Genomic DNA, 26,858 nt, shown 5'->3' with positions numbered 1-26,858 from the left:
AGTGCAGTCTTGTGAGCTAAAATCAAACAAAAATAGCTGAACGACAACAGCTACATCTCACACTACATGGTCAGTACATACAACAGCAGTACCTTCACATGACCTGCCATCAGATGAAAGTTTGAATCCCATGGTACAAGTGCAGTAGTAGGAACCAGGAGTATTCTCACACTTGTGAGCACAAAGGCGACCTGGATAGCGTCTGCATTCATTGACATCTGCAATGATAAATATATACAGAGATCTATGGATTGTCCGGCTTCCCTACAGTAGTACTCTGGATGAGAATGTGGTCTTGAGTTTGATTTTTATTTTCCAGATGTCAATTTTCTTGACAGAAAGGGAAGGAATTGCTCAAAATACTAATTAAGAAGAATCCTGGTACACAACTGAATTAACTGTATAAAGAAGAAAATCATTTGATCTTTCATAGGAATGTTTTGCTGTCAGTGCATGTTAAAATATCACAGAAAATAATTACATGCACTCTCATAATCTTATAACAATGTAATTGAGTACATGTTGGCAATACTAATATATCTCCCTTTAAAGTATCAGTATCTTTTCAGTATGGTAGTAGATTTATATAAACAATATAGCAGTCAATTTTACTTTTAGATGAAAAAGATTATGCAGAGAGCAACAACGTTTTTTACACAGGTTCATTTTTTAAAATGCCATTGTTAATAGGTGCAACTTACCAACACAAGTTCTACTGATGACATCAAAAGAATATCCAGACTTGCACTCACAACGGTAATTGCCTGGTCCATTTATACAAACATGTCCTTCACCACATGGCTGATTAGAAGATGAGCATTCATCCACATCTAAAAAAAGAGAAGTGATTGGAAGTATACTTATGAGCATGCAAGTGGAGAAAAGAGCAATATGTTAACCCTTATTTCAGATGCATATTTGTGTACCCCTTTCATCTATAAAATAAAGCATAAATTCTTACAATCTGCCTTACAATCGTGTCACAAGCTTTCTTCAGTGGTACTTTTTAAGTGTTTTGAAACAGAAAGGAAGACTGATCAAACTACGACCTTCAATAAGAAGATCAGAGTAATAAATGCAAACTTTACAATGCAAAATTTCTACTGAACCAGGTAAACAACCAGCACTTGTGCTGCAAATATTGAAAAGCTTGCAAGGTAAAAATAATCAGGAAAATAAGTAATTTTTGGAGGAAATCAGGTACAAAATTATTTTATTAGGGATGCTCAATATTCATGGAACAATTCTTCAGCTGAGGTAAGATGTCAGAGGACCACAGTCAGTTGTGCTTTGATAAGCATTTACAATAATTAAAAACATGCAGAACACCTCTCTTTGAAAAAACCACTTTAGCTAAATGCCAGATCAAGGCACATATGCCTTTCAACTGTATTTGACTATCTTCTGAGAGACATCAACTGGCAGGTGGGCCACTGATAATGCCATTTTGCAGGGGTGATCATCACTTTAATTCTTCTCAGCATATAGAGTTTTATGAGTTATTTGAAGGACAGAGAGGATCTTTGTCACTGTTTATGTGCTGGGACTGTTATGATGGAAAGAACAGGGTCAAGAATTGATTGTAGAAACAAGAAAAACTTTGGGTAGACTTCAAGAAACATGCCAATATAAACAGGTGTAGTTCATTTTCTTTAAACTGTTTTATTTTTCAGAACTGTTACTTACCTACACATCTCGTTCCATCTTCATTGAGATGATAACCTCGGCCACAGCTGGGTGAGATTCGCTGACAGGTATATGAGCCATCAGTGTTGATACATATCTGACCAGCTGGACATGGCATGTTGGTACTCAAGCATTCATTGATATCTGCAAGAGCACAACAAGTTAATGTAATAATCTACTCCCTGAATGTGTTTCTTACATCCTTCATGGTCTGAAAGGCTCTACTCATGGGAAAGCACAAATTTATGTAATTTAGCCTATGCAATTAAGACTGGGAGAAGTATGGAAAAGCAGTGGAAATTGGGTATAGAATCTGTATTTATTTAAAAGCCTCTGAAAGTCTCCCCTAAAAGCACAGAGATGATCAAGAACTCAGTTTATCAGCTCAATGAGGTATTCGCCATAGATACTTCGCCTTTTCTCGTAATAGGCTATCCATATAAACATGTAAGAACTTGAAGAGCTCTTGTAAGTATCCAAAAGACTATGCATCCCTCCACTATTTATCTTTTTACAAACTAGACATCATATCAGCTTGTGACACGGATACCCTTTACCTATTAAAAACAAAGCCTAAGAAGTAAAACCACACAACATGCAATGAGATGAAACTAATCTATACTAGAGTATGATGTAGTGCAATGTATCTAATTAAGAAAACAGGAAACTTGCTGTTAACCAAGGTTAGCAACATGCTATTAGTTTGGGGAAAAGGAGTTTCAGAGTGAGAAATCAGTGGCTACGAGAGACAACCTTCATCAAACAGAAATGTTAATGTATCTGTGATCTGGAAGTCTGTAGGAGCAGTTGCTGCTGGTGAGCGTATGAGCCTGTGTCTCATAACCTTCAGCAATGTCCAGCTTCATGCATGTACTTAGCCTAAAATTTTTCTTCCTACATCACTGAGACATTTTGTACTGTGGCACTGCTACCTGCTGAAGAGTTACTGTTTTCCAGTTGGTATGGTATTAAGCAAAGTATTCCTTTGCTGGACATTTTTTATTCTTTTTCCCTCCTACTGCCACATAGAGCAGCCTTTGATTCATATTTTGTACAATCCACCTGTAAAATTGTTTTGGTGATTATTTTATTTCAGGGGATGTAACTATTACTGCTGCAAATTGGTGTGGTTTTACTAATGTCAGTGTGGGAATGCTAACTCCTACAGCCATAGATCTAGTGTGACCTGTGGCAGATGTATGTCTTCAAAGAGTTTATTGTGCACAGTCATCAGCTGCCTTCATTTTAAAGGCTTCAATTTTGTTTTCAGCATCAGTGCTGCCAGTGTCAGATTTCAGTGCTGCAGAGTATGAGATGGTCAGGAGAACATGGCAGTGAGCTAGAACTGGCAGCTGCTGCTGCTCAGCCAGTTCCACAAGTTCAAAACATGCTTTGCCGCTGGGGTAATTTAGTTAGGTTGAGACTTGAAAATAATACTTAAGGGAGTAACCGATAGATTGGTAGGTCACAAGACAATTTCATTTAGAGTCTGCTGGAAAGTAGTAATTGTAACTTATTTACAATAAGGTTCTAATTCTATTTTGTAGAAGCCTCACAATAATTTGACAGGTCTTGGAAACAAGGCACTAGCCCAACAGTTTATAAGCACTCATTAAAATAAAACTTTTCTCTACAGTGTATTATAACCAGCCCATCACCTGTACACAGTAAGATTCTTCATAAGCCATAACTAAAGGGGGATAGGTCTGCTAAGACCTACATATACATATATACCTGTAGAACTTTTGCATGCTAGTATAAACAAAGTTGTTACAGAGGATATCATAACTTAGTTAAGTTATAAGCTACATATAACTTAAAGCTTAGTATAAAAACTAAGCTTTAGCTAAAATCTTTTGGATGGTGGGAGATCATACACATCACTATTTTTTCCCGATTTTCCTTTTCCAGATAAAATCCCCAAAGATTTAACGAAAACTCAAACACAGCCATGTAATTTAAGTACTTCAATTTCACAGTTTCAGTATTTAAGTCGTATTTAGAAGGCTTCTGTCTGTAAATTTTACCTGCAAGACCAACCTATATCTTTAAAAAAGAGAAAAAACACATAATAGAAAAATACATATGCACATGAAGAATGACTTGAGAAGCTCAGAACTTACCCAGTGAAGCTATAATTTATCTCATAAGCAGCACTTAAGCATTCGCTGAGATAAGAGAATATCTTACCAATACAGTTGCCTAGAGCATCTTGTATAAACCCATTCATGCACTGTAGCTTGGGTCGGCAACGGAAAGATCCTGGAGTATTCTGACAGATAAAATCGGGGGGGCAGTTATGAGTACCAGTCTCACATTCGTCAATATCTGGTACATCACAAAAAAAAATTGTTAGGAGTTTGACAAACATTTTCAACACATTCAAAATACGACGCACAGTTAAAAAATGTCAGATTAAACCCACAGCACATCTTGTGCAATTCAGTGCAGCGAACCAGAATCAATCTGAACTATTGCCTAACACAGAATCTCAGGAAAAAACATGCATGTGTGTGTATGTGTTTACTGTAGCACTGCACATTCTCACAACCAAAAGGTTCAAAATTACTACAGAGCAACTGAAGCACCATGTTCAGCAGTGTTCAGTCTTGCTTCAGCACTGTGCTTAAGCACACAGGCTTAACTTTGAAGTCAGCGCAACTTAATTACATGTCCAAAAGTTAATTTTAATATTAAACTCAACGTGGACTTGGTTCATTTCTTTCAAAAGGGAATTAGTTGGCCTTGATTCTCATCCCTACTAAGGTCTCCTTAAATTATTTTGCTTTAAAATGCATGTGATTTCTGTGTGCTTTAATATTCCATTCTACTTCATCATAGAAAACAAATATTTGTGAATAAATTTTTATTCAGACAAAACAGATAAGGAGCAAAAAGGCTTTATCCAGGAATGTAGCCTAGTCCACATGCAAATAACTAAAATTTTGTGTCTGCCACCTTGCAGACACAATGGGAAGAAATCTCCTGAAATTATTAAAATGAAGACAATTCCTAGCTATAGGATGCCTTATCTTTCCCATTGATACAGTGGACAAAACAGGTGAGGCAAACTGCCAAATCCTGTGAGATTCAGGAAATAATTATGGAGCCTGCTTTAAATTTTTGATGGTTTAATACTGAATTGCGATAAATCAGCAGAGTTTTACATGTTGCTCAATTCAGCAATGAGACAAGTATTTTCCATGTCATTTTACGAGGCTTTTAAAAATTATATTCTAATATCATTCCTCTTCTGTTTTCATTACTATTAGCATGATGTTAATAATTAACATTATTAACATATCTTATCCAGATAGGAAATTTCTAAAGCTAACAGCATGCATAATTTAATGGCTGTACTCCCACTTTTCCATCAGAGAAATATTGTTAATACTTGCTGGTAAGAAATTTGTTGGCCTAAAACTGATGTAATTTACATCAGTAGAAATTTTACTTGAAAGGGAGCAAAGTTAAACCATAATACTTTGAAAATTATTGTCTGCATATTTGGGGGGGGTTTCTGTTGGAGTTTGTTCATCAGTTCATTTTATTTCTGTTCTCGCCCATCCCTGCACTCTACTACACTTCACTGATGAACTCCTATAATAAAGCCTTACCCAGAATTTTGGCTAAGTTCACTTACTCAATGCAGTGTAATTATAGTCTGTTTTTAAACAATTCTAAGCTCTAGAGGAACATACTTCTTCATGGTGAAAATCAATTCTACAACAAATGGAGTTTGCTAACTGTACACTTTGAATTAGATGCAACTTGGAGTCATTTACTGAATAAATAAAAAGACTTTTTAACCCCCTTTTTTTTTTCAAACATAGCTAGTCAACAACACCAGTTTTAACCTTTTCTTTTTTTTTCTTTTGAAGTTTTACATCCTTAAGAATATTTTGTTTAAGAACTGAATCCCTCTGTAACAAATTTAAACTTTCTGAAGACAAAGCCTGCATCTACCTTAGCATTTTGAAACTGAAACACCTGGTCACTCTTTATTTCTTTTTACACAAATCTGGAAGACATCAGTTTCTCTGCCCAGGACATACCTTTGCAACGACTGTCATCAGTTAGCTCATAACCAGTTCCACAGCTTGTGTCCCGCTGACAACGAAAAGATCCTAATGTATTGACACAAGTTTGTCCAATCCCACAGCTGTGTGTCCCAGTGATACACTCGTTAATATCTAGAATATGCAAAATGAGAGACAAACAAACAAAAAAAATGAGAGTAAATTAGAAGAAAAAAAAAGAAAGAAATCCCTGAGAAAAGATCAGGCCAAAGGTTAGTAGAGGGCATACCTTCAAGCAGTCATTATTTTGAGCATAAGGATGCAAAGAATTGTGTGGATTTGGCCTCAAAGTCAAGCTCACAACATGGCTGCTCATCTATGTTCTCAGGGTGTTACTCATAAAGACATTTTGACCCCCATGTTAACAGGACCAACGACTGCTGGCCCACTGTATTTAAGAATGGAAAGAAGTTGTACTAGATGAGAGCAAAGGTCCAACAACTATCTGTCTGTGTCCAGCAGCAGACAACTAGAGTGACTTCATGAATGAGGCAAACTTTCAGAAACACTGACTTTGTTCTGGATCTCACACACACATGGCCCGGGGACCACTCAACCCACAGACTGCAACTGTCCACTTCCTACTTTCTCAATATTGAAAAACATTTATTTTGGGATTGTTTCATTTTCTCTTTGTATTTATAAGAGTATTTGGCACCCATGTGTGTCAAATGTAAAAATTCTTCCTTTTGGTATTTCACACTAGACTAGTGTTAATCTGACCAATCAGTATCTAATTTATAATCTGAATGTTGTATCAGATCTACTTACTCAAACTCCATCTTCAGTTAATGAGAGAAAAAGGCACTCTTGATGAGTAACACCTTTTATTTTTGAATACTCATGTATTCCCCTGTGATTAATAGTATCAACAACTTTCAAACTTTCTGTCAGCAAGCTGAACAATTCTACTCTTTTTCATCTGTCTTATCATTTACTATATACTACAGTAAACAAACAAGCAAACAGGTTTTTGTTACTCACAATAAGAAGCTCAAGATCTCCTGGGTCTTTTCTACTCTGAATCCTCCACTTGTTCTATTGATCTAACATTTCACCTTTTCACTACTTCCACCACTCTATTTAAACAGACGTTTTTAAGATCTCACATCCTTCCCCATCTGGGATAAGTAAGAATATTCTGATCTCTTCCAACTGGATTTTTTTTTTTCTTTAAATCTATTCTTGCTCTTTTAAAATAAATTTGTTGATAATCATCAAGGAAATGTTTTCAGTTCTTTTACCTTCACAGTTGACACCATCTGGTTGAAGCTGATATCCAACAAAGCACGAGCAGACATAACTGGATCCCGTGTCTCTGCACTGCTGAGAGCAGGGACCACCACCTATTTAGATTTTAAGAAGTCTTATAAAATTAGGAGGCTCTTTACAGGAACTGAAACAAACCACTTGTTTACATATTGCTTACTGACTTATTTTGAAAGTAACTAAACATACACGTATATAAAAGAAGGAAAGGGCTAAACACTGGAAGAAGTATTTGAAATTACTGATTCTTTTTATCACTAAAGAATACAAGGAGGAAGTAAATTAACCAGTTGCCCATAACTCATCATTTTTAGAACCTGAAGTAAAAATGATGGGAGCTCAGATACCTCCTAAAATTTTGTCTGGGCTTTATATGATTGCCACTGTACAATAGGGATGACAAGATGCACTGCATTAATTAATGAAGCATTTTCACTATTACATGCATTAGGCTTTATTTTCAGCCTATCAATATTAGAATAATATCCCTGAGTTAGCTAAAACATGTGCTCTTTCCTATTCAGCTGGCAGGAAATATGAAGGAGAGAAGAGAGTATTGTAGGTGATGAAAGGTTTAGAGAACATAAAAAAATGAAGACTTCTTACTGAGATACTAAGGACTTAGTGAGGTACGTGCAGGAGTCACAAAGGATGTGGAAGAGAGCTGCGTTTGTTCTGGCAACAGTAAGAGGACACTACAAAATTTACACAAAATTTGGCTTATCGTGAAGAAAACTTATTTTTTCTGATCTTGTTCAGAAATAAATTGATCACAGAATTGTAGGAGTTAGAAGGGGCCTATGGAGATCATTTAGTCCAACTCCCCTGCTAAAGCAGGTTCTCTATAGTAGGTCACACAGGAAAGCATCCAGGTGGGTTCTGAATATCTCCAGACACGAAGAATCCACAACTGCTCTGGGGCACCTGTTCCAGTGCTCCGTCACCCTCATAGTAAAAAAGTTTTTCCTCATGTTTGTATGGAACTTCTTATGCCCCAGTTTGTGCCCACTGCCCTCTTTTTTTTTTTTTTTTTTTTTTTTCTTTTTCTTTTCTGTTGCTAGGCACCACCTAAAAGAGCCTGGCCTCACATACTTGATTCCCACGCTTGAGGTATTTATAAGCATTGATAAGATTCCTTCTCAGACTTCTCCAGGCTGAAGAGTCCTAGAGTCCCAGGTCTTTTTGCCTTTCCTCAAAAGGAAAATGCACCAGCCGCCTGATCAGCTTTGATGCCCTCTGCTGGACACTCCCTGGAAGTTCCCTGTCTTTCTTGAACTGAAGAGTCAAGAACAGGACACAGATATGGCCTCACAAAGGCAGAGTAGATGGGGAGAACTTCTCTCAACCTGCTGTCAGCTCTCTTTTTAATGCATCCCAAGACACCATCAGCCTCTAACCTGCATTGATGTTTTCAATTATTACCCCATGTGCAGGACTCTGCACTTGTTCTTGTTGTACCTCATAAGGTTCCTCTCTGCCTGAAGCTCCAGCCTGCCCAGCTTTCTGGTGTGTCAGTCATTCTTCCCAGCTTTGTATCAGCAATCTTGCTGAGCGTGCACTCTATCCTTTAATTCAGATAATGGATAAAGATGCTGAACAAGACCAGACCCAGGACCAACCCCTGGGGACTACCAGTAGCTACAGGCTTACAATCAGACTCTGTGTCATTGATCACAACCCTCTGCCAGTCAGCCAGTTCTCAACCCACCTCGCTGTCCATGCCTCTATCCCACATTTCCTAAGCTTACCTACAAGGATGTTGTGAGAGAGAGTGCCAAAAACGTTGCTGAAGTCAAGGTACACAACATTTACTGGTCTTCCCTCATCTACCCAGCTGGTGACGACATCACGGAAGTCTACCATGCTGGTCAAGCATGATTTTCCCTTGGTGAATTCATGTTGATTACTCTTGATAACCTCCTTTTCTTCCACTTGCTTGGAGATGACATCCAGAACAAGCTGTTCCATCGTCTTCCTAGGGATGGAGGTAAGGCACCTCTCTCATTCACTATGACCTTCCAAGAGACCAGCCTGGCAATCACTTCTGCCAGCTACCTCAATATTCATGGGTGCTTTCAATGAGGGCCCCTGGATTTGTGTATGCAGAGTTTGCCTCAATGATTTCTAACTAGAAACTCTTCAACCAAGGAGAAGTCTTTCTTTCCCCAGACTCTCTTTCTTATCTCCAGAGTTTGGGATTCCCTAAAGACAGTTTTAGAAATACAGACTGAAGCAAAGAAGGTGTTCAGAGGTCAAAATTGGCTCTCCTGAAATCCAGGGTTGCAATCCTACTTATTGCCTCTCCTCTTTCATATAAAATCCTGAACTCCAGTATCTGATGATTGCTGTATTCAAGGCTGCCCCCAACCTTTACACTCCCAACCAGTCCTTCCTTGTTTTAAAGAGAAATGTCTAGCAGCACACCTCTCCTCACTGGCTCTTCCACCACCTGTATCAGAAGGTTATTGTCCACACACTGCAGGAATTTGCTGGACTGTGTGTGCGCCTCGAGGTATTGTTTTTCCAGCAAATATTAGTGTGACTGAAGTTCCCCATGAGAACCAATGCCTCTGATCATGAGGCTACTTTCAGCTATCCGTAGAAGGCCAACTTTGTTCACCTGATCAGGCAGCCTGTAGTAAACACCTGTAATAATATCACCCATAATAGCCTGCCACTTAATTCTTACCCTTAAGTTCTCCACTCATTCAACACAAATCCCTAGGCAGAGCTTGATGTATTCCAGTTGTTCTCTCACATGAGGAGCAACTCTACCACCGTCTTGCTGGTCTGTTTTTCCTAAAGCGTACGTAGCCATCCATGACATTTCAGTCATGCAAGCTGTCTCACCATGTCTCTGCAATCACAATGAAATTATGGCCCTGTGATCATGCAGAGATTTCTAATTCTTCCTGTCTATTCCCCATGCTGCATGCATTGGTACACAGGCACTTCAGAGAAGAAAACAGTCTAGGATGCACATTTCCCTAGAGGGATGCAAGAGGATCCTCCATAGCTATACAAACCCTTGAGGAGGCTGGCCTTCTGCTCATGTCACAGGATGCTGCTACAGAAAATTTGTCACTGTTCTGGTTGGCCTGGCTGAGTTCCAGATGTTTGTAATGTGTTCCCCTTCAGATTAAAACCCACTTTGCTAAGTCAGTCAGCCTACTGCCAAAGATTGCCCTGCATCTTCTAGACAGGTAGATCCCATACCTCCCTTACATGTTATAATGCTCACAGAAAGTCTCATTGTCATTAAACCCCAAACTCTCATGCCAGCATCAGCCAACATTTGATAGGACTTGATGTACAGTATATATCTATTTCTAGCTTTTCCTCTTTCCCTCCAACTGGAAAAATTGAAGAGTTGGCATCAGCATTCTTCTTTTGTGTTCCCATGGCTTTATAATCTTCTTTGATTTTGTCATGCTTATCATGCTAGGATGGCAGCATCCCAGATCTTGGCTGCTGGGAGGCAGCAGAACTCCTGAGACTCCCTGTCAGGCCAGCAGAGGGGAGCTTCAGTGCCTTTTAACAGGAAGTTATTCACTACAAACACATAGTGTTTCTTCTTATAATATCCACTGCAAGCTGCTGGTATGGTTTCTTGTTGCAGGTTCTGGTCATTGGTATCACGACTGTCTATAGATGTAAAAGCTTCATATCTGAAGCTGGAGGGTAGGGACTGAAGCAGAGACCTATTTTTGTGAGTCACCGGGAACCAAGGTGCTTCTTCTTTTAATATTCTCAGGATAGAAAAAGGGTTACAATCTTCCTATCTTACTATTTGTTTTAACAGTATTGATGATATTAGAACAAACTGTCAGTACAAATCTATCTTCTTCTGTTTTTCAAGGGAATGGTTGGATAGGCATTAAACAAAAAGTACGAGATAAGCACAACCAGTGTGGGCAAATGCAGCTATCATTAACTAAAACTTTCAAGTGAATTAAGGAAAACAATTTTTAAAATTATCACAGTTTCTAATGAAAGGTATTAACAGAAACTAGGAAATTTGTTCTTCAGACAAAGCACTGGCAAAGGCAACGACACTACATGGAATAGTCTTGAGCTGAGATGGCCAGCAACTGCTTTTCGAACCTCTGCTAAAAATGTGAGCTCCAGTTAAGCAAAGTAAAATCTATTGTTGAGGTGCTGGCATAATAGAATTTATTTCTTCGTGTGTCATGACAGTGCTCCAAAACAAACTGTTGGAAGTTCTACTTCCTAAGACATTTAAGTTTCCCCCTGGTGAAGCTTGGAAAATCACGAGTAATTTTAGCTTGCCAAGTTTATCAGAAAATATACTGCAGACAGAAACTCTCATTTATAATTAGTCACAACAATACGTCTCTTGAAGACAGCTGAATAACTGACAAATGCAACAACAGATTACATCAAGAAATAATGCTAGGAAAATATGTAACACATTTTTTATGTCATCTCTTGTACATCACTGGCAACTAGAGACAAGAGTTAGCACTTGTGTTGGCTCTGACTAGCTAATGACCTAATACACATTTCCAACCTCTCTAGAATTTAATAGCAATCCAACATGCAGCACAGTAAATCATCTCTCCACTGGAATTGAAGTCCATTAAATTGATTTTAACCTGAATACATTTTTTAGTTCTGAAATGCTTGTAGAACATAATACATCATTGCTGTTTTAAGTTTATAGACATATAAATCACATGTGACAAGCAGTAAATCAGAATACTTAGCAGAACAATACCCTAACAACACATTCTTCCCACGAGACAGAACTGTTCAATTAATGAGGACACTAGACACTTTTCTTCCATTTTTTTCAGGAGATGCATCTCAAAAGGAAACAAGTCCCATTTTATATCCAATCACTCTGATCATCCCAAGAGAAAAACACTCATATTTAATATAGCATCCATATAGTCTGAAGAATCCAGAGTACTCCATGCATTCAATAAGTAACACAACAGAGGTATTATCAACTAGAAGTTAAATGAAAGTTAAATGTATTGGCCAAGCTTCAGCTGGGTAAGATTTAACTTCATCATGATAGACAATGCCCTCCTTTAAGACAACGGAGGCAGATCATAATGATCTACTATTTCTTTAAAAGGATTCTCAGTCTGTTATTTTTACTCAAAACTAGCTTAGGCAAAAGGTTTTGACTAATCACTAGATCTAAGCCTACTAAAGTTTATTGGAGGCAATCATAAAAGACCTGGCTAACAGGACTAGTCATGTGACTTACCTCTGCAGCCATCATGCAGATAAGGATCTTCTTGGTCTAGTTCCTCCTTTGAAATTTCAACTAAAAAGAGGAGAGAGAGGCAATAGAAGAGAAAGCACTTTTCTTCTAACAGTAAAAAGCTGCCTGCTTGGGATGGGGTTCAGAACAGAGCTTTGGGATACAACGGGACAAAATTAAAAACCATTATTTACATATTTTACAGCTATTTCATACTTAAATTTGACATTCAAATGCATATGCCCATGGGGCAATTTCCATCTGACCGATTCAGTATGAAAGTCATGCTGTGATCATAGATTATATATGGGCTGAGATTTTCAAATGCAAGTTCTTACCATTAGGCTTTCAACCAGAGCTTAACCTGATTTTCATAAAACATGTTGTCGAGGCATGCTTGATTTCCACTGACTATATATTAGCTTGGGGTACTTACAGTTTTAATGAAAATCAGATTAACCTCAGTTATTTGTTTAGACTCCATTCCAAAAAAAATCCACACCCAACATTTGGGAACCTAATTATAGCATTCTTTCAAATATACTTTATGATCAGCAATATGTTTGCTTCATACATGTGTCTTGAGCGTTATTTTCCCCTATATGAAAGGCATAAAAGGACTGGATACATCCACTCTCTGAATCCCCTTCCTTGGCCAAAGAATTAGTTAACGGATTTCCCCAGTCCTCACTAATTTGAATACTTTGGGAATGGTAGGCTGGTAGTGATGTGTGTGTAAAAACACAATCTCAAAATTCTCTGGTTATTGAATAGGAAGCTTAGTCACATTTCAATACTTTTCCACATACGTTTCAACCCATGGTCACTTACAAGAAAATACAACATCATGGATGTGGAAGCAAGTTTGTGTGCAGAAGGTTGAGTTGATACACAGACCCCTCAAGCCATAAGGGTGCATTTTGATCACATAGAAGCTATTGTAAATAGTTTGCTCAAGTCTGTCTGACTTGATAGAGTACTTTTGGGACATAGTACCAGAGATTTGCCTTTATGTGACCAAGAAGGTATCATACATGGAGTCACTCTGTCTTATCCTGTGCAGCATAACCCCTGTGTGCCTTGCTATTGCACAATACAATCACAAGGTGCTGTATTACAAAACAAAAGAAAGGTGTCTATTCTTGTTGTTTGCACTGCCTTTCTTTGACGTAGATTCTTTGACTTACAGGATATCTGACATATGTTCAACCACATGGCTGTCTCTTAGCTTAGTGATGAGAATTTTGTCCTGCCCTGCTTGCTGATATCTTCACATTGAGGGTCTTTGTAAGTGCCAATTGCCCACAGAATTAAGTGGGGAAATACTGCACATTGGATTTTGCAATTCTGCATTTTCATGTACTGATACATTTCTTCCGCCATGCAAATAATTCGAGTCTGCAAATTCTTAGTATAGACACAGTAAACTAGGTGCAAGGTATCTACCCTGCAGTTACATACCCTCCAGCCAGAACAAATGGACAAGGGCAATTTCCCTGCTGTGAGAGCAGTACACAAAGAAATTGGCAGGCTATTTCTAAAGGTTACTTGATAAGGATGTACACTGACATAAGCAAAATTTCAAAGATCTGAAACGTCTGATAACACACTGGCTCCGGCACACTAGTGCAAGTTGTTGCAGTGGGGTTTAAGTAGTCCATTTTTATAATTTGCTACTGATGATCTACAGGCTAGAGCACATATTTTCAGTGCTCAGCTGTCCATGAAGGGGGCAACATTCTACACCATGATTTTTCTGCAGTTTCAGTTAAGTCTGTTGAGTGAAAGATAAAAAAAAGACGAAAATAGGTCTGTTAAGATCAGTATGTCCATGCTGATTCTCTTCAGATCTGTGGACTAGGTATGGAGAGGTATGTCAAGAAATGCTGCTGTCTAGATCTCCTCCTCCTCTGACAACATCAAATAAATGCAGATACAATGTTGTCTAGAAATGATCAGTCCTCCCAGCATTTCAAATCTGTGGGCACATGTCTCACACAAAAAGCAACATTTGAATTCCACACATATGGCAATTGTTTAGCTTCTTGGAATATACATTTCAGCCACCACTAGACAAAAAATGAGTTCCAATACACATGCATCATTAAACTGTTAAAAGAGATCTCAAATTAGAGGAATTGCAGCAGAAATTCTTTCAAATACAAGTGCTCTTTCTATCCCATATAATTTTCTGTCTCAGTCTTTTATAATTTGCAATATAAAATACCTTGTTCCTTTTTAGGAGCATCATCACTGATGGACACATCTGTGCCTTCTTGACCCTTTACACAACAAGCTCTGAAGACAATTCCACACTGGTATCCTATCTTCAGGTTGGGTTCACAGCTCTGGCCTTGAACTTGGGCGGTCTTTCCCAGTAGACAACAGTAACAACATTTCTATTTTAAAAATATAAGAGAGTCACATCTTAGCCCCAAACAAATCACTGGAAATTCTCTCAGTAGTATAAATAGTGTTATCTCACCTTGGCAAACTGATCAAAATTTTTCTGCAAATTCTTCAATAATTTCTGCTATACTTAGCCTCAGACATATTAATCTGTAGTTGAATTCAGCGAGCTCTGGATCTGCTTACATAGAGCCAAACTTAGTACTTGGATCTAGATCTCATAAAATAATGTGTATATGTGAATGTTTTACACAGATACACCAGTATGGTGTTGTGGAGGACCAGAACTGTCTACCCGTGTATATGGAATTACATGGTTCTCTGCCTGCATACCCTAGTTGCAAACACCAGTGAACAGCTGGAACTCTCCGTGTTCCTTTTGTATCTAGTTCCTTAAATTGGGGCACAATCAATAAAGTGCATCCTTTTCAAAGCTAACAGACAAACAAGCAAGCAAGCATGATTCATCCAAAGCTAGAGTTAACTGGTCAGAAAAAGAAGCTACTCAGCTCTGAAAAACAAACCACATTGTCTAACATCATTTAAGAGCAGTAAGTACTGACATGACTTCCAGCAATTAAACATGACCCACACCTTCCAGACTTGCTGAACTACAGCCCAGGAATACACCACAGAAGTGAACACAGGGGAAGTTACTCCTCTGTATATTTATTTATTTATTTATTTTATTGAGGAGATACTGCTAACTTATTTGCTGTTCTTTCTAGCTGTTAGAAAGTGGCAAAAATATTTGGTTCTTTGGAATTGTTATCTGCTAACTGCTACTGTCATGTGAAAAGCAGATTTAATCTCTTATTATTAACTTTATTATTCTTCCAGACTCTTTTTTCCCTTGAAAAAAGAAGAGTGGCCTGCAACATTAACAGAGCAGATGGAATAAACAAATAAACAGCAAACCAGATTTCTGTAAATTTAAGCACCTCACTTACTGAAAAGAAGTTAACCATTACATTACACTGCATTACTTTCACTACTTTGGACCTGCCTATATTCTCAGTTTTCCCATAGAGGGCATTGTATGTATGTTTCTCTCATTACATGACAGTAAAATGCTCATTTAAAGCACAGAGTACCATGAAGGTAAAATAATTTAAAAATTTTTCCTTGTTTTTTCTTGGTTTCTCTTGGTTTTTCTTGTTGGTTTTTCATTGTTTTTTGTTTGTTTGTTTTTGTTTTTGTTTTTGTTTTTTTTTCAGGGGCAGATGCTCTTCTTCATCACCAACATGTCTGGGATATTTTCATATTCTGGATTATGTTAGAAATAAAGACTTGGTCTGTTTTTTCAAGAATTCCCACATTTCTGAATATTTATTTTCCCTAACTTGTCCAATAATTTCCTGAGGCATCCTTCTCGAAGTTTTAAACATGTCTAAAATTTTGGTGGATTTCCAATTTTTGCAAACATTTTTTAAAATACAGAAATTCAAACTGAGCTGAAGATTGCTTGTTTTAAGATTATGTATTTTTGACAACCAAATGTTGAATTACAGCTGACAATTTGCCAAACTGTCCTATTACATCCTTCTGGATATCCTCACTGGCTTCTAATGTTAGGTGTATGAAGTAACTCACATCTAATTATTTGTCTTGTCACAGAATGCTCAAACTGGGAAGAGTTCCTCTGAATGTTTTTGTAGGGAGTGATCATTTATCTTGCAGTTCTTGAAGTGCTGAATAACCTTATGTTCTTTATCTCCTTCAGGCTGAGACAGCACCTACTTAAAAAATCTCTGTCTCCAGCTAATGTGAATCTTCAACTGTAGAGCCTGCTATGTCTTGCAGTGTCTGTGAGAAACGGAATCCTCATTTAAAATAATTGCATGCATTGAAACATTTGTTCAAGCCTATATTTATTTTAACTGAACACTATCCATCTTGATTTAAAATCTTGATAATAACAATAATTTAGGTTCATGTACCACGGCAAAATTATCTAGACATGATAAGAGTCAAACATTTTCTTAACTGATGTTTAATATAGGTGGCTTTTATTACTGACCCAAGAATATTTTGTACTGGAAGTTCTAAAGCCTAAGATTCCTTGTTCAGCTACAGAAGTAAGATGATGGATGGCCTCATACTCAGAGCACAATCAGAACCCTGTATACTTTCATAATCCTCTACAGACATCATCTGCAAACTCAAAAATCATTTAATTTTCCTTTTTTCTTTCAGTTCTTCCATCATGGAATGGTAAGATAGCAGCAATAAAGCTTGTTTAATTGATATTAATTGAGCACTCCGTTACACCAAGACGCAAGGCATTATGTCACTAAAACACACATTATGTCATTATAGCACTACCCTGATAAAATTAATTTCAATATTTTCTTTTTCACACTAATTTTTTCCACGGTTGTTAATTTATTTTTATAGTCTTTAATCCTTTAGACTGAAATGCAGCCTAGAGTCCGTATTAGTTCTGTTCTTAATGTATTTGCAGCTTTTTTCCAAAGGCTGCCAGCTGTCTAGAGGCATTTACTAATTTGCTAGAACCACTGCATGCCACATTTTCTCTGCCTCTTAAGTTTTTGCATTTTAAGTGATCCTAATAATAGCCTCAAAGATTTTTGCTTTGCCTCTCAACTGTAAAAGCCCATGCAGCATCAAAGACATGACTTGATCTTCACACTAGGATTGGACCAGATGACCTCCAGAGGCCCCTTTTAACCTTATACTTTCTGTGATTGAAAGCTGTGTCCCACCTTTATTCCTATGATACCTCCACTGCTCTCATATTTTGCCCTCTCACCGAAAGGAACAAGTACATGCTGCAATGCCACTTGTTTTAGAAATGAGCATTTACTGTACTGTCCTGATAGCTCGTGTTGACTGCATTGAGTGAAAAATAACCAGTGTCTAAGAACATGAAAATGAAGTTGCATATATATTTAAGTCCAGCAACAGTTGCTTACGAAAAGTCTGAAGTTTTATTTTCATTTGATTAGAAATCATCTGAAATTTCTGTCTCTGATAAGCTTTCTTGATTAGTTACATTTGATAATAATCTTTACTATTTATGTCATTGTTTAAGGTACCAAAACTTCAAGAGTAAACTGTATACTAACACTGCTTTTTTTTTTATGTCTGTCCACAAGAGGTCTCTCACTTGCTGAAATCTGGACTAATCTGTAGATGGCTATGAGAAATGGTCAGAAAAAATACATGCAATTCAGTGGAATTTTGCAGAATTTTTGAAGAGATGAACCGAAATTATAACTATGTTCAGCAGGCCAAAGTAATGAAAATGCTAAGCTCAACTCATATATAGAAATTAAATATTTTTGTCAAAATTTGAGAAAAATGAACCTTGATCTTTGGAAAAAGAAAGCACCTATGATTTGGAGAACATATCTAAGCATCTTAAAGAACGTGAAATATCTACAAATTTCTCTCCTTTCAAGGAGCTGCACAGGTAGAAGCTTTCCTAACTCCATTTCTAAATCACCTCTATCAGCAGTAAAACCTGCATTTGTTCACAATCTTTTGAGGAATATTTTAAAGATTTATTATTAATTTTGTATTCATTTTTTTAAGGCAAGAGAAGTTGTAATACCAAAAACCTGAAGAAGCAGAATTATGTCCATTATAACCTATGCCTACAGCCAAAGTATAAAACTTGAGGGAAATGTTTTCACAACACGGTCTTTTTATCTTCTTTCCAGTGGCAAGTTTTTGATTCAAAACAAAACTAGCTGCCTCATTTGATCCAGTAATCCTAACAGTGATTAGTGATCCTGGCAGTGTTCAAGAGGCATCTGGATGAGGAGCTACGAGATATGGTTTAGTGCTTGTGGTAGCAATGATAATGGATGGACGGTTGGATTAGAGGATCTTGTATGTCCTTTCCAATCTTGTGATTCTATGATTCTTTGATTCTAATAAATGAAATACCAAACCACTCTTTCTGTTTTTTTGAAGGAGATAAAAGACCCAAAAGAATTCCTGTGCTATTTAAACTAAACTAAAATGGCCCATCCTAGGCAAAACGAGATCCAAATCCATGTGAGATAAGCTTGATGTGAATGTCAGTTTACCACAGCAGAGTATAATAACCAAAAATAGTGACTGAACCCAGATAATCAGGTGCAAAATAATATCAGCAAAAAATTTACCATCCTGGATTAAATAGAGTATTTACAATATTAGTACTACAGCTAGACATGTGCATGTTGATATTTGTATGAGGGAACAGAAAACAGAATGTGGCTCACAAATGTTACATATCACTGATAATGTTTATACAACCAAATTAAACAGGGACAGAACATGGGCTCAGACATTAGCCCACAATCTTCTCTACCATTTAAGTATTAGCAAGCTCTAGTGACTACTGACATTCTCTTGGACAGCCCTGAAGCATATTTTGGGGTTTAACAAAGGTCAGAAAATGTTCACAACTGCCTATACACATGCATTTTGCTGGGGGAAGACTTCACTTATGTGACATGAGCTATGCTGAGTTATTTATTCCCAGGGCTAAAGATCAAGGCCCAGCTCATTTTAGTCCATTTTATTTAATAACACAGCTGTCAACATAAAAACCTGACATCTTTAAAGAAGCCTGTACTTATTAAAAAAACAATCACTAATACTTCTTCCTCATGCTGACAAGCCAACATACGGAAACACCAATCAATAGACAGGAAAGTGATTTTCCTTGAACAGTTGTATTCTGTTTTAGAGTTGTGCTTTGTCATGTGTTTACAATTGTACTGCTATTATAAACATATCTCTAACAGCAAGCACTTGAATCAGCAGAGTACTTGCCATCCCAGTCCTTGTTCATTCATTCCTTGTCTCTCAGTGTGATGAAATAGAGGGCTAAACATTTTTTCCATATTCCAAAGGTTTTCCATACTGTCCATGTTCATACAGACAAGCTTCTTAATGGTACAAGAATCTCTATGCACCTGCCCTTGACAGAGCAGGGCGTATCCTGCTCATGGTCAACAAGTGAGAGATGTCCCCTCTGTGGTTCTGTTATCTCATGAATAAGAAATCGTGATGTATGTGCAAAAAAGTCTGTGGCGAGCCATTGCCAGACTCAACAGAATATGTTATGATTCTTCTACTCACAAAGAGAATGTGAATTACTTCACAACCCCACCATCAGTGGGGTCTTACTGCCAGGAACACGGTCCATTCAGTCCATTCAGAGAGCAATGCTATTTTTGAGTTAGACATTTTCTGCCAGCCTCTATATAATAGATGGGTTTTGTTTAAACTGAATAATTAGCCAGTGTGGGTTCATGAAAGGCAGGTCCTCCTTGACCAGTATGATCTCCTTCTGTGATAGAGTGACCCATCTGGTGGATGAGGGACAGGCTGTCAATGTAGCCTACCTAGACTTCAGCAAAGCCTTTGACAGTGTTTCCCACAGTATTCTCCTGGAAAAGCTGGCAGCCTGTGGCTTGGTACACTCTTTGCTGGGTAAGGAACTCGCAGGAAGGCTGGGCCTAGAGAGTGGCAGTGAAGGGAGTTAAATGCAGCTGGGGAGCTGGACTTCCCCATGGGTAGGTATTGAGGCCAGTCCTATTTAATGTCTTTATTGATGACCTGGACAGGAGGATTGACTGCACCCTCAGTAAATTTGCAGATGACACCAAAGGGAGGCCCTCCAGAGGGATCTGGACAGGCTGCATTGCTGGGCTGCAGCAAGTGGGATGAAGATCAACAAGTCCAAGTGCCAGGTCCTGCACCTGAGCCACAAAAACCCCAGGCAACACTACAGGCTTTGGGCAGAGCGGCTGGAAGACTGTGTGGAAGAAATGGACTTTGGGGATATTGGTTGGTGCTCAGCTGAACATGAGCCAGCAGTATGCCTAGGTAGCCAAGAAGGCCAGCGGCATCCTGGCTTGTATCAGAAATAGTGTTGCCAGCAGCGGCAAGGAAGTAATTCTCCTCCTGTATTCGGCACTGATGAGGCTGCATCTTGAGAACTGTGTTCATTTTCAGGCCCTTCTGAGCAGAGAAGGGCAACAAAGCTGTGAGGGGTCTGGAGCACAAGTCTTATAAGGAGTAGCTCAGGGAACTGGGATTGTTTAGTCTGGAGAAGAGGAGGCTCAAGGGAGATCTTATAGCTCTCTACAGCTACAGGACAGGAGGTTGTGGTGAGGTGGGGATCAGCCTCTTCTTCCCCATAAGCAGCAATAGGACAAGAGGGAATGGCCTCAAGTTGCACCAGGGGTGGTTCAGTTTGGGTATTAGGAAAAACTTCTTCTCACAAAGTGGTCAAGCACTGGAAGGGGCTGCCCAGGGAAGCAGTTGAGTCACCGTCCCTGGAGGTGTTCACTAATGTTTAGATGTTGCACTAACGGACATGGTTCAGTGAGTGGTGGGAGGACAATTGGACTGGATGATCTTGGAGGTCTTCTCCAATCTCGTTGATTCAATGATTCTATGATACCAAAACATTTAGCATTTTTGAGTAGTCTGAAGTAGTAAAATCACTCTCACATTTTCACCATCACTGAACGAAATCTATAATAGGACCAGACTGTCCGGGACTGGGTCATGGTCAAAGTTTCAGACTTGCTGATAGAACTTTCTTTCAAAAACATTCTACAGAATGGTAAGACTATGATTACTTTCTTTTTTTAAAAAAAGGAGAGACATTAATAAAGGTGGAGATAGAACACATAAAGATGCCACTGATGAACATTTTTATTCTAGTATCAAATATTGTTATTACAAGCTTACAGATGTCTCATATTGTAAATCAAAGTCAGCTATCTAAAGATATGTACACTAATTAAAAAGTGCACTTTGAGGATTTATTCAGTCTTGCCCCCAGGACCACCATCTTAGGCAATGAAACTAATGAAAGCTGAAGCTGATAGGAGTCTGAGTTTCATACCCATCCCTTCCTACACTGTGTTGATGCAAAAGCAGTTTCCTAGCCAATTATCCATTTGAGACTTTCCACCCTTTTGTATTTACCATCTGTCTTCGCTAAAATATAATTAAGTAGACTGCTTCGCCCAAAGAGGGACTGTTCTCTCAAAGAAGCACAAAGCTCACTGTCTTAACTGAGACAAGAGGCGTAGGTGGGGAAGAACTGTTTACATGCATCAGGACTGAGTACAGTGACCTGTGGGATCAACCTTAATACTAATCTAGTTAATATAATTTCTGAAGAGATGAACAGGAGTAGCTCTGATATCTCACCTTAAAGTACTCAGCTTCACAGGTGGAATTTTCACCATTGTGTGAGTCACACTCCTCACGCACGCTGGCAAATTCAATCCCATCTGAACAGTAGTGCTCCTCCAGTTTGCTGCGACAACACTGCACCTGAGTCATGCTGACAGAAGCATGGGAGAAGAATGTCACACGTAAGTTAAGAACAGATAGTACAGCTGGGTTTGGCAATTAGCACTTGTACTAATCACATGGAAAGAGGTTCCTGTGGACATTCATGAAATTTCACAGAGTGAAAATATTTTTTAGGCATAGGCAGAATGTCTAGGTGACTTGTTTAATAGTTAAGGTAATATGTATAATACAATTAAACTCTCTGTCTACCTCACAGTTTCTTACAACAGTTTTTGAAGTAAATGCATAACTTCAACTACATTTGCCAGTGTACTCAATCTGGTAAGCATTATCACAGCTGGAGACTAAACAGAGAATGATAAGAATCCAGTCAGCACCTCCCACTAATGGAAAAGGGAAGTCAGGCTCTGGACGCTAAGAACCCACAATCCTATGGCCAATCGACATCAGCATTTGCTGACCATTGCTCAAACAAGTCCAACATACTGAAGGAGGCTCAGAGAGTCATGCTGTGGGAGAAATGAAAATATGGCATGGACTCAAGATACCGAGGACAGTGAGAAACAGAGTGTACTGCAATGAAGAGGAGAAGAAAGACGGTGAAGAAGGAAACTCAGTTTTGGTAGTTCTGCTGCTCATAAAATCATTTCCTCTCCATTTCATTGAATGAGCTGAAAAAATGTCTCCTCCTTCCTGCAGAAAAATTCTGAGCAAGCAGACTTTAAACTCTACTACATCTGTCACCCACTCAAGGAGACAGGTCCCCTGTCATCACTCCTCTAATGTGCAGCTCTGTTCTATGGGCTAGCACTGTCAGTAGAGCTTGAGGCTTAATGCCCTCCCACCACTACCACCTGTAACAAACAGCAGAGAACAAAAAAGGAGAGAAACAAATCAGACTACACACAAGATATAAACACAAGACATAAACATACCCATCAGTTTTCTGAAAATGCCGTTCACTGTGAATAAAGTTGCAGGATTTTCTAAGGGGAAAGGAAACTTTCCCAAAGTAATCCAAGCCTCTAAAATAATTCTATTCCTAGTCCAACAGAAGCACGTAAAAGGCATGCCCAGGTATATTAAAGCTCTATAAAAAATATACAGCATGGGAAGCTCTGCATATCTTATAGATCAATGGCATTGAATACATTCATATGATGCTTAGACTGCTTTGCTGTGCATGCTGGTAAGGCAAGGATATCAAGCTACATTCCTGGAGATTTCTAATTCTTATTTACTGGATTCTGTAATGGTCTGACAGTGCAGTTCTCACATGGACAAAAACAGCTATGGAATTTCAAGGGATAGGAACAAAAGGCAAACTTCATGAACAAATTATTCAAAAATAGACTCTAAAGTCATAGCTAGAAGTTATGCCCAGTACCGTAACTTTATTGGCAGAATATATGAAGTTTTTGATATTTGATTTAGTTCCAGTCTGGAAGAACATGCAGCTTTTTTGTTGCTGCGATTCCCTCTGAAGCAGAATTTCTAGTCCCTGCCCAGCTCCGAGGTGGTCTGCCTGTCAGGGCTCTGCAGGACTGTAAAACCTGAGCTTCAGGCCTAAGAGTGGGGGAGCTGAGACTTTACAGATCCTTTTAGTCCTGTTGAGGAGCTAGAGATGTTGGCCGCAGACAAACAAACAAATAAACAATCAGCAGCAGTCTTTCAGTAGATCTGTTTGATTTCCAGTGTAGCATTTTTTTTTCTCTTTTTCTTTTCTTTTTCAAATACAAGACATCTCTTTGAAATCCCTGACAAATTGGCAATTGCAACCCAAACAAAAAAGTTTCTCAAAATGTTTCCCACAGCTGTATTCGCAAGTCATGTGGCCCACCCCAACTGTAACAAGGAATTTCCAATTGAATGGAAATACTAGATTAAAATGCCATTTATTCATTCTCAAAACAACAACAATAAAATTACACTTAATTGCCCGAATCCTACAGTGAAGCTACATTGGTAACAAATATTGCTTGAGACTGTAAACACTTGCGTGGCTATAATAGAGGCACAAACCCTTGAAAGATGGCAGAGAAAAATGTTACAGAAATTGTACATCACTGGTCTTAACCTTGATTTGCTCAGTCCAGCTGACCAGCCTTCTTCCTCTGCTCAGCAGCTCCCATGCTGGTGATCTTTATGGTCCCTTCCAACCCACGTCATTCTTTGGTGTCTACAGCATGTCACCAGAAGCAATTTAGACTCAAGACTTTAGAGATGAAGATTCTTCCTCCTTACCTTTGCTAAGCTACGTATTCCCCTAGCTTAGACCCTAGTATGATCCACACTCACTTTCTACTTCACAGTAAAGGAACCAACTGTAATGGTTAGTAGGACATCCAGATTTGTCTGTCTGCAAGGAAAAAAAAAATTATCCTGTTCAGTACTTCTGAAAAAATAAATTAGAGAAGTACTTTGCTGGTTTTGTTTTTGGTTTTGTTTGTTTTCTTTTGTTTTGTTTTTAATTACTCCTAGTGATTTAAAAAAAAACTACTTCCTCCTCTGCTTTATTCTGATTTTCAGTTAAAACAGCATAAATAAACTTTACTGAATTAGATTCTTATAATATGCAGTTACAATGTGGCTGAAATCTTACTAGGATGGGAAGCATTACATATGGGATATCTAATACCATGTGGCATCATAACTAATACTCAGGATATTTCAGCTAATATCATGCATATTCTAGTCTCTGAAAGATGGATCACTAACAGATATTACTTAGATCTTTAGAAAATACATATTCTGTGTAGAATACATATTCATTTAAAATTTAATTTATTCCATTATAAGATAATTAGATTATAAATAAAGTTAAGAAATTATGCTGATGCTGAAGGGATCAGGAGCACATGTAGGTAAAGCATAAGCAGCAGAAGCAGAGATGGTTGGCCTAGGAAGAATATAGGAATGCTGTCTGGACATGCAGAGAAGGGATCAGGAAAGCCAAGGTGCAGGAGGAACAAAACCTGGCAAGGGATGTGAAAAATAACAAAAAGGGTTTCTGTAGAAACGTTGATCAGAAGAGACAGGCAAAGGAGAATGTACCCACTCTGATAAATGAGGAGCGAAAACTGGCTACAACAGAGATGGAGAAGGCTGGCAGTCAGTCTTCCCACACCTCTCATTATCCTGAACCTTAGGTGGGGTATGGGGGAGCAAAACCCCTCCCACTGTAAGAGCAGAGCAAGTCCAAAATTGCCTCATGAGACTAAATGTGTACCAGTCTATGGGGCAGATGATATGCATCCCACGGTCCTGAAAGAATTGACTGATGTGGTTGCCAAGCCACTCTCCATCATATTTAAAAAAATCAAGGCTCTCAGGTGAAGTCTTTGGTGAGTGGAAAAAGGAAAACATCACTCTCATTTTCAAGAAAGGGAGAAAGGAAGACCAAGGGAACTATAGGCTAGTAAGCCTCACCTCTGTGCCTGGGGAAGTAATGGAGTAGATCCTCCTGGAAGCAACATAAAGGCACATACATGATAAAGAGGTCATCTGAGACAGCCAGGATGGTATTATCAAAGGGAGATCATGCCAGACCAATCTGAAGGTCTTCTACGATGAAGTGACAGCATCAGTGAACAAAGGAAGTGTAGCTGATGACATCTACACGAACTTCTGCAAGGCCCTTGATGTGGTCCTGCACAAAATAAACTGTTCTCTAAATTGGAGAGATGTGGATTTGAAAGCTGGATTATTTGGTGAATAAAGAATTGGTTGGGTGGTCATAACCAGAGGGCTGTTGTCAGTAACTCTCTTTTCAAGTGGAGGCCAGTTACAAGTGGTACACTCCAGGAGTCCATCTTGGGACCGGTGCTCTTCAGCATCTTCATCAGTGATACAGACAGGGAGATTGAGCGTATCCTCAGCAAGTTTGCATATGACACCAAGATGTGTGGTACAGTTGACACAATAGAAGGAAGGAATGCCATCCAGAAGAGGAGAACTTTCCCAGACAGGAGCCCTGACAAGAAGGACTTTTGGGTCCTGGTGCATGAAAAGCTGGACTTGAGCCTGCAGTGTGTGCTTTTAGCTCAGAAAGCCAATCATATCCTGGGTTGCAACAAAAGAAGGCTGGTCAGCAGGGACAGGATGGTGATCATCTCCTTCTACTCTGCCTCCAGGAGGCCTGACCTGGATTGAGTACTGCATCTAGGTTTTGGGTACTCAGCAAAAGAAAGATGCAGAACTGTTGGAGCTGGTCCAGGGGAAGGCCAAGAAGATGATCAGAGAGCAGAAGTACCTCTTCTCTGAAGACAGGTTGAGAAGAGCTGGGATGGTTCAGCTTGCAAAAGAGAAAGCTCAGAAGAGAAGGCTCCAGTACTTGAGGGAAGCTTAAAAGCTGGAGGCAGACTGTCTTTTTACACAGTCTTATAGTGACACGATAAGGAGGAATGATTTTAAATTAAAAGAGGCAAGATTTTAGATTAGATGATACACACCTAAACCAGTGTAGATTTCCTAATTACTTATTTTTCTATTTCTTTCCATAAAAACATTGTAACAATTTTGCACTGAAAACAATTTATTTATTGTCATCCTCACTTAAGCAACAAAATCTGTTCATTAACCTCTCCATCTCTCTTGCCTGTTGGCCTTCAAAATATGTAGGTGCTAGACATACATCTATATAGCTTACATAATGAAAGGCCTTTGAAAAAAATAATTTGAAAGTAAACCAAACTGATCCCATTCTAGAATTATTTTGCAAATACAAGCTGAATCTTCCACCTTTCATCTTTTCAGCTAAAAGTTTAACATGCTACACAAGCAAGAGCAAGATCTGATATTATGAATGGTACACGACAGGTGTAAGTAAAGGGTTCCACAACAATTAAAAATACATGTTTGATCACATGTTGCAGGTTAGC

The 26,858-nt window shown here is 38.6% G+C and overlaps 1 protein-coding gene across 3 annotated transcripts in view; it reads right to left on the bottom strand.

Moving 5' to 3' along the window:
- The window catches only part of FBLN1 (fibulin 1), an 83,310-nt gene that overhangs the window by 39,672 nt on the left and 16,780 nt on the right, over positions 1 to 26,858 (bottom strand). For all 3 annotated transcript variants that reach the window (XM_042890470.1, XM_042890469.1, XM_042890471.1), the window contains exons 3-11: positions 21,871 to 22,006; positions 14,498 to 14,669; positions 12,274 to 12,333; positions 7,010 to 7,111; positions 5,742 to 5,879; positions 3,877 to 4,014; positions 1,687 to 1,830; positions 702 to 830; positions 93 to 218 (exon numbers count right to left, since the gene is read on the bottom strand). In XM_042890470.1, coding sequence (XP_042746404.1) covers positions 93 to 218; positions 702 to 830; positions 1,687 to 1,830; positions 3,877 to 4,014; positions 5,742 to 5,879; positions 7,010 to 7,111; positions 12,274 to 12,333; positions 14,498 to 14,669; positions 21,871 to 22,006 — 1,145 coding nt within the window. The remainder of the gene's footprint in view (positions 1 to 92; positions 219 to 701; positions 831 to 1,686; positions 1,831 to 3,876; positions 4,015 to 5,741; positions 5,880 to 7,009; positions 7,112 to 12,273; positions 12,334 to 14,497; positions 14,670 to 21,870; positions 22,007 to 26,858) is intronic.

This window comes from Lagopus leucura, unplaced genomic scaffold, assembly GCF_019238085.1.
Source record: "Lagopus leucura isolate 7727_CA_CO unplaced genomic scaffold, USGS_WTPT01 Super-Scaffold_100159, whole genome shotgun sequence".
Classification (NCBI taxonomy): Eukaryota; Metazoa; Chordata; class Aves; order Galliformes; family Phasianidae; genus Lagopus; species Lagopus leucura.
The sequence above is the reverse complement of the archived record's forward strand: the minus strand, read 5'-3'. Positions and strand labels throughout refer to the sequence as shown.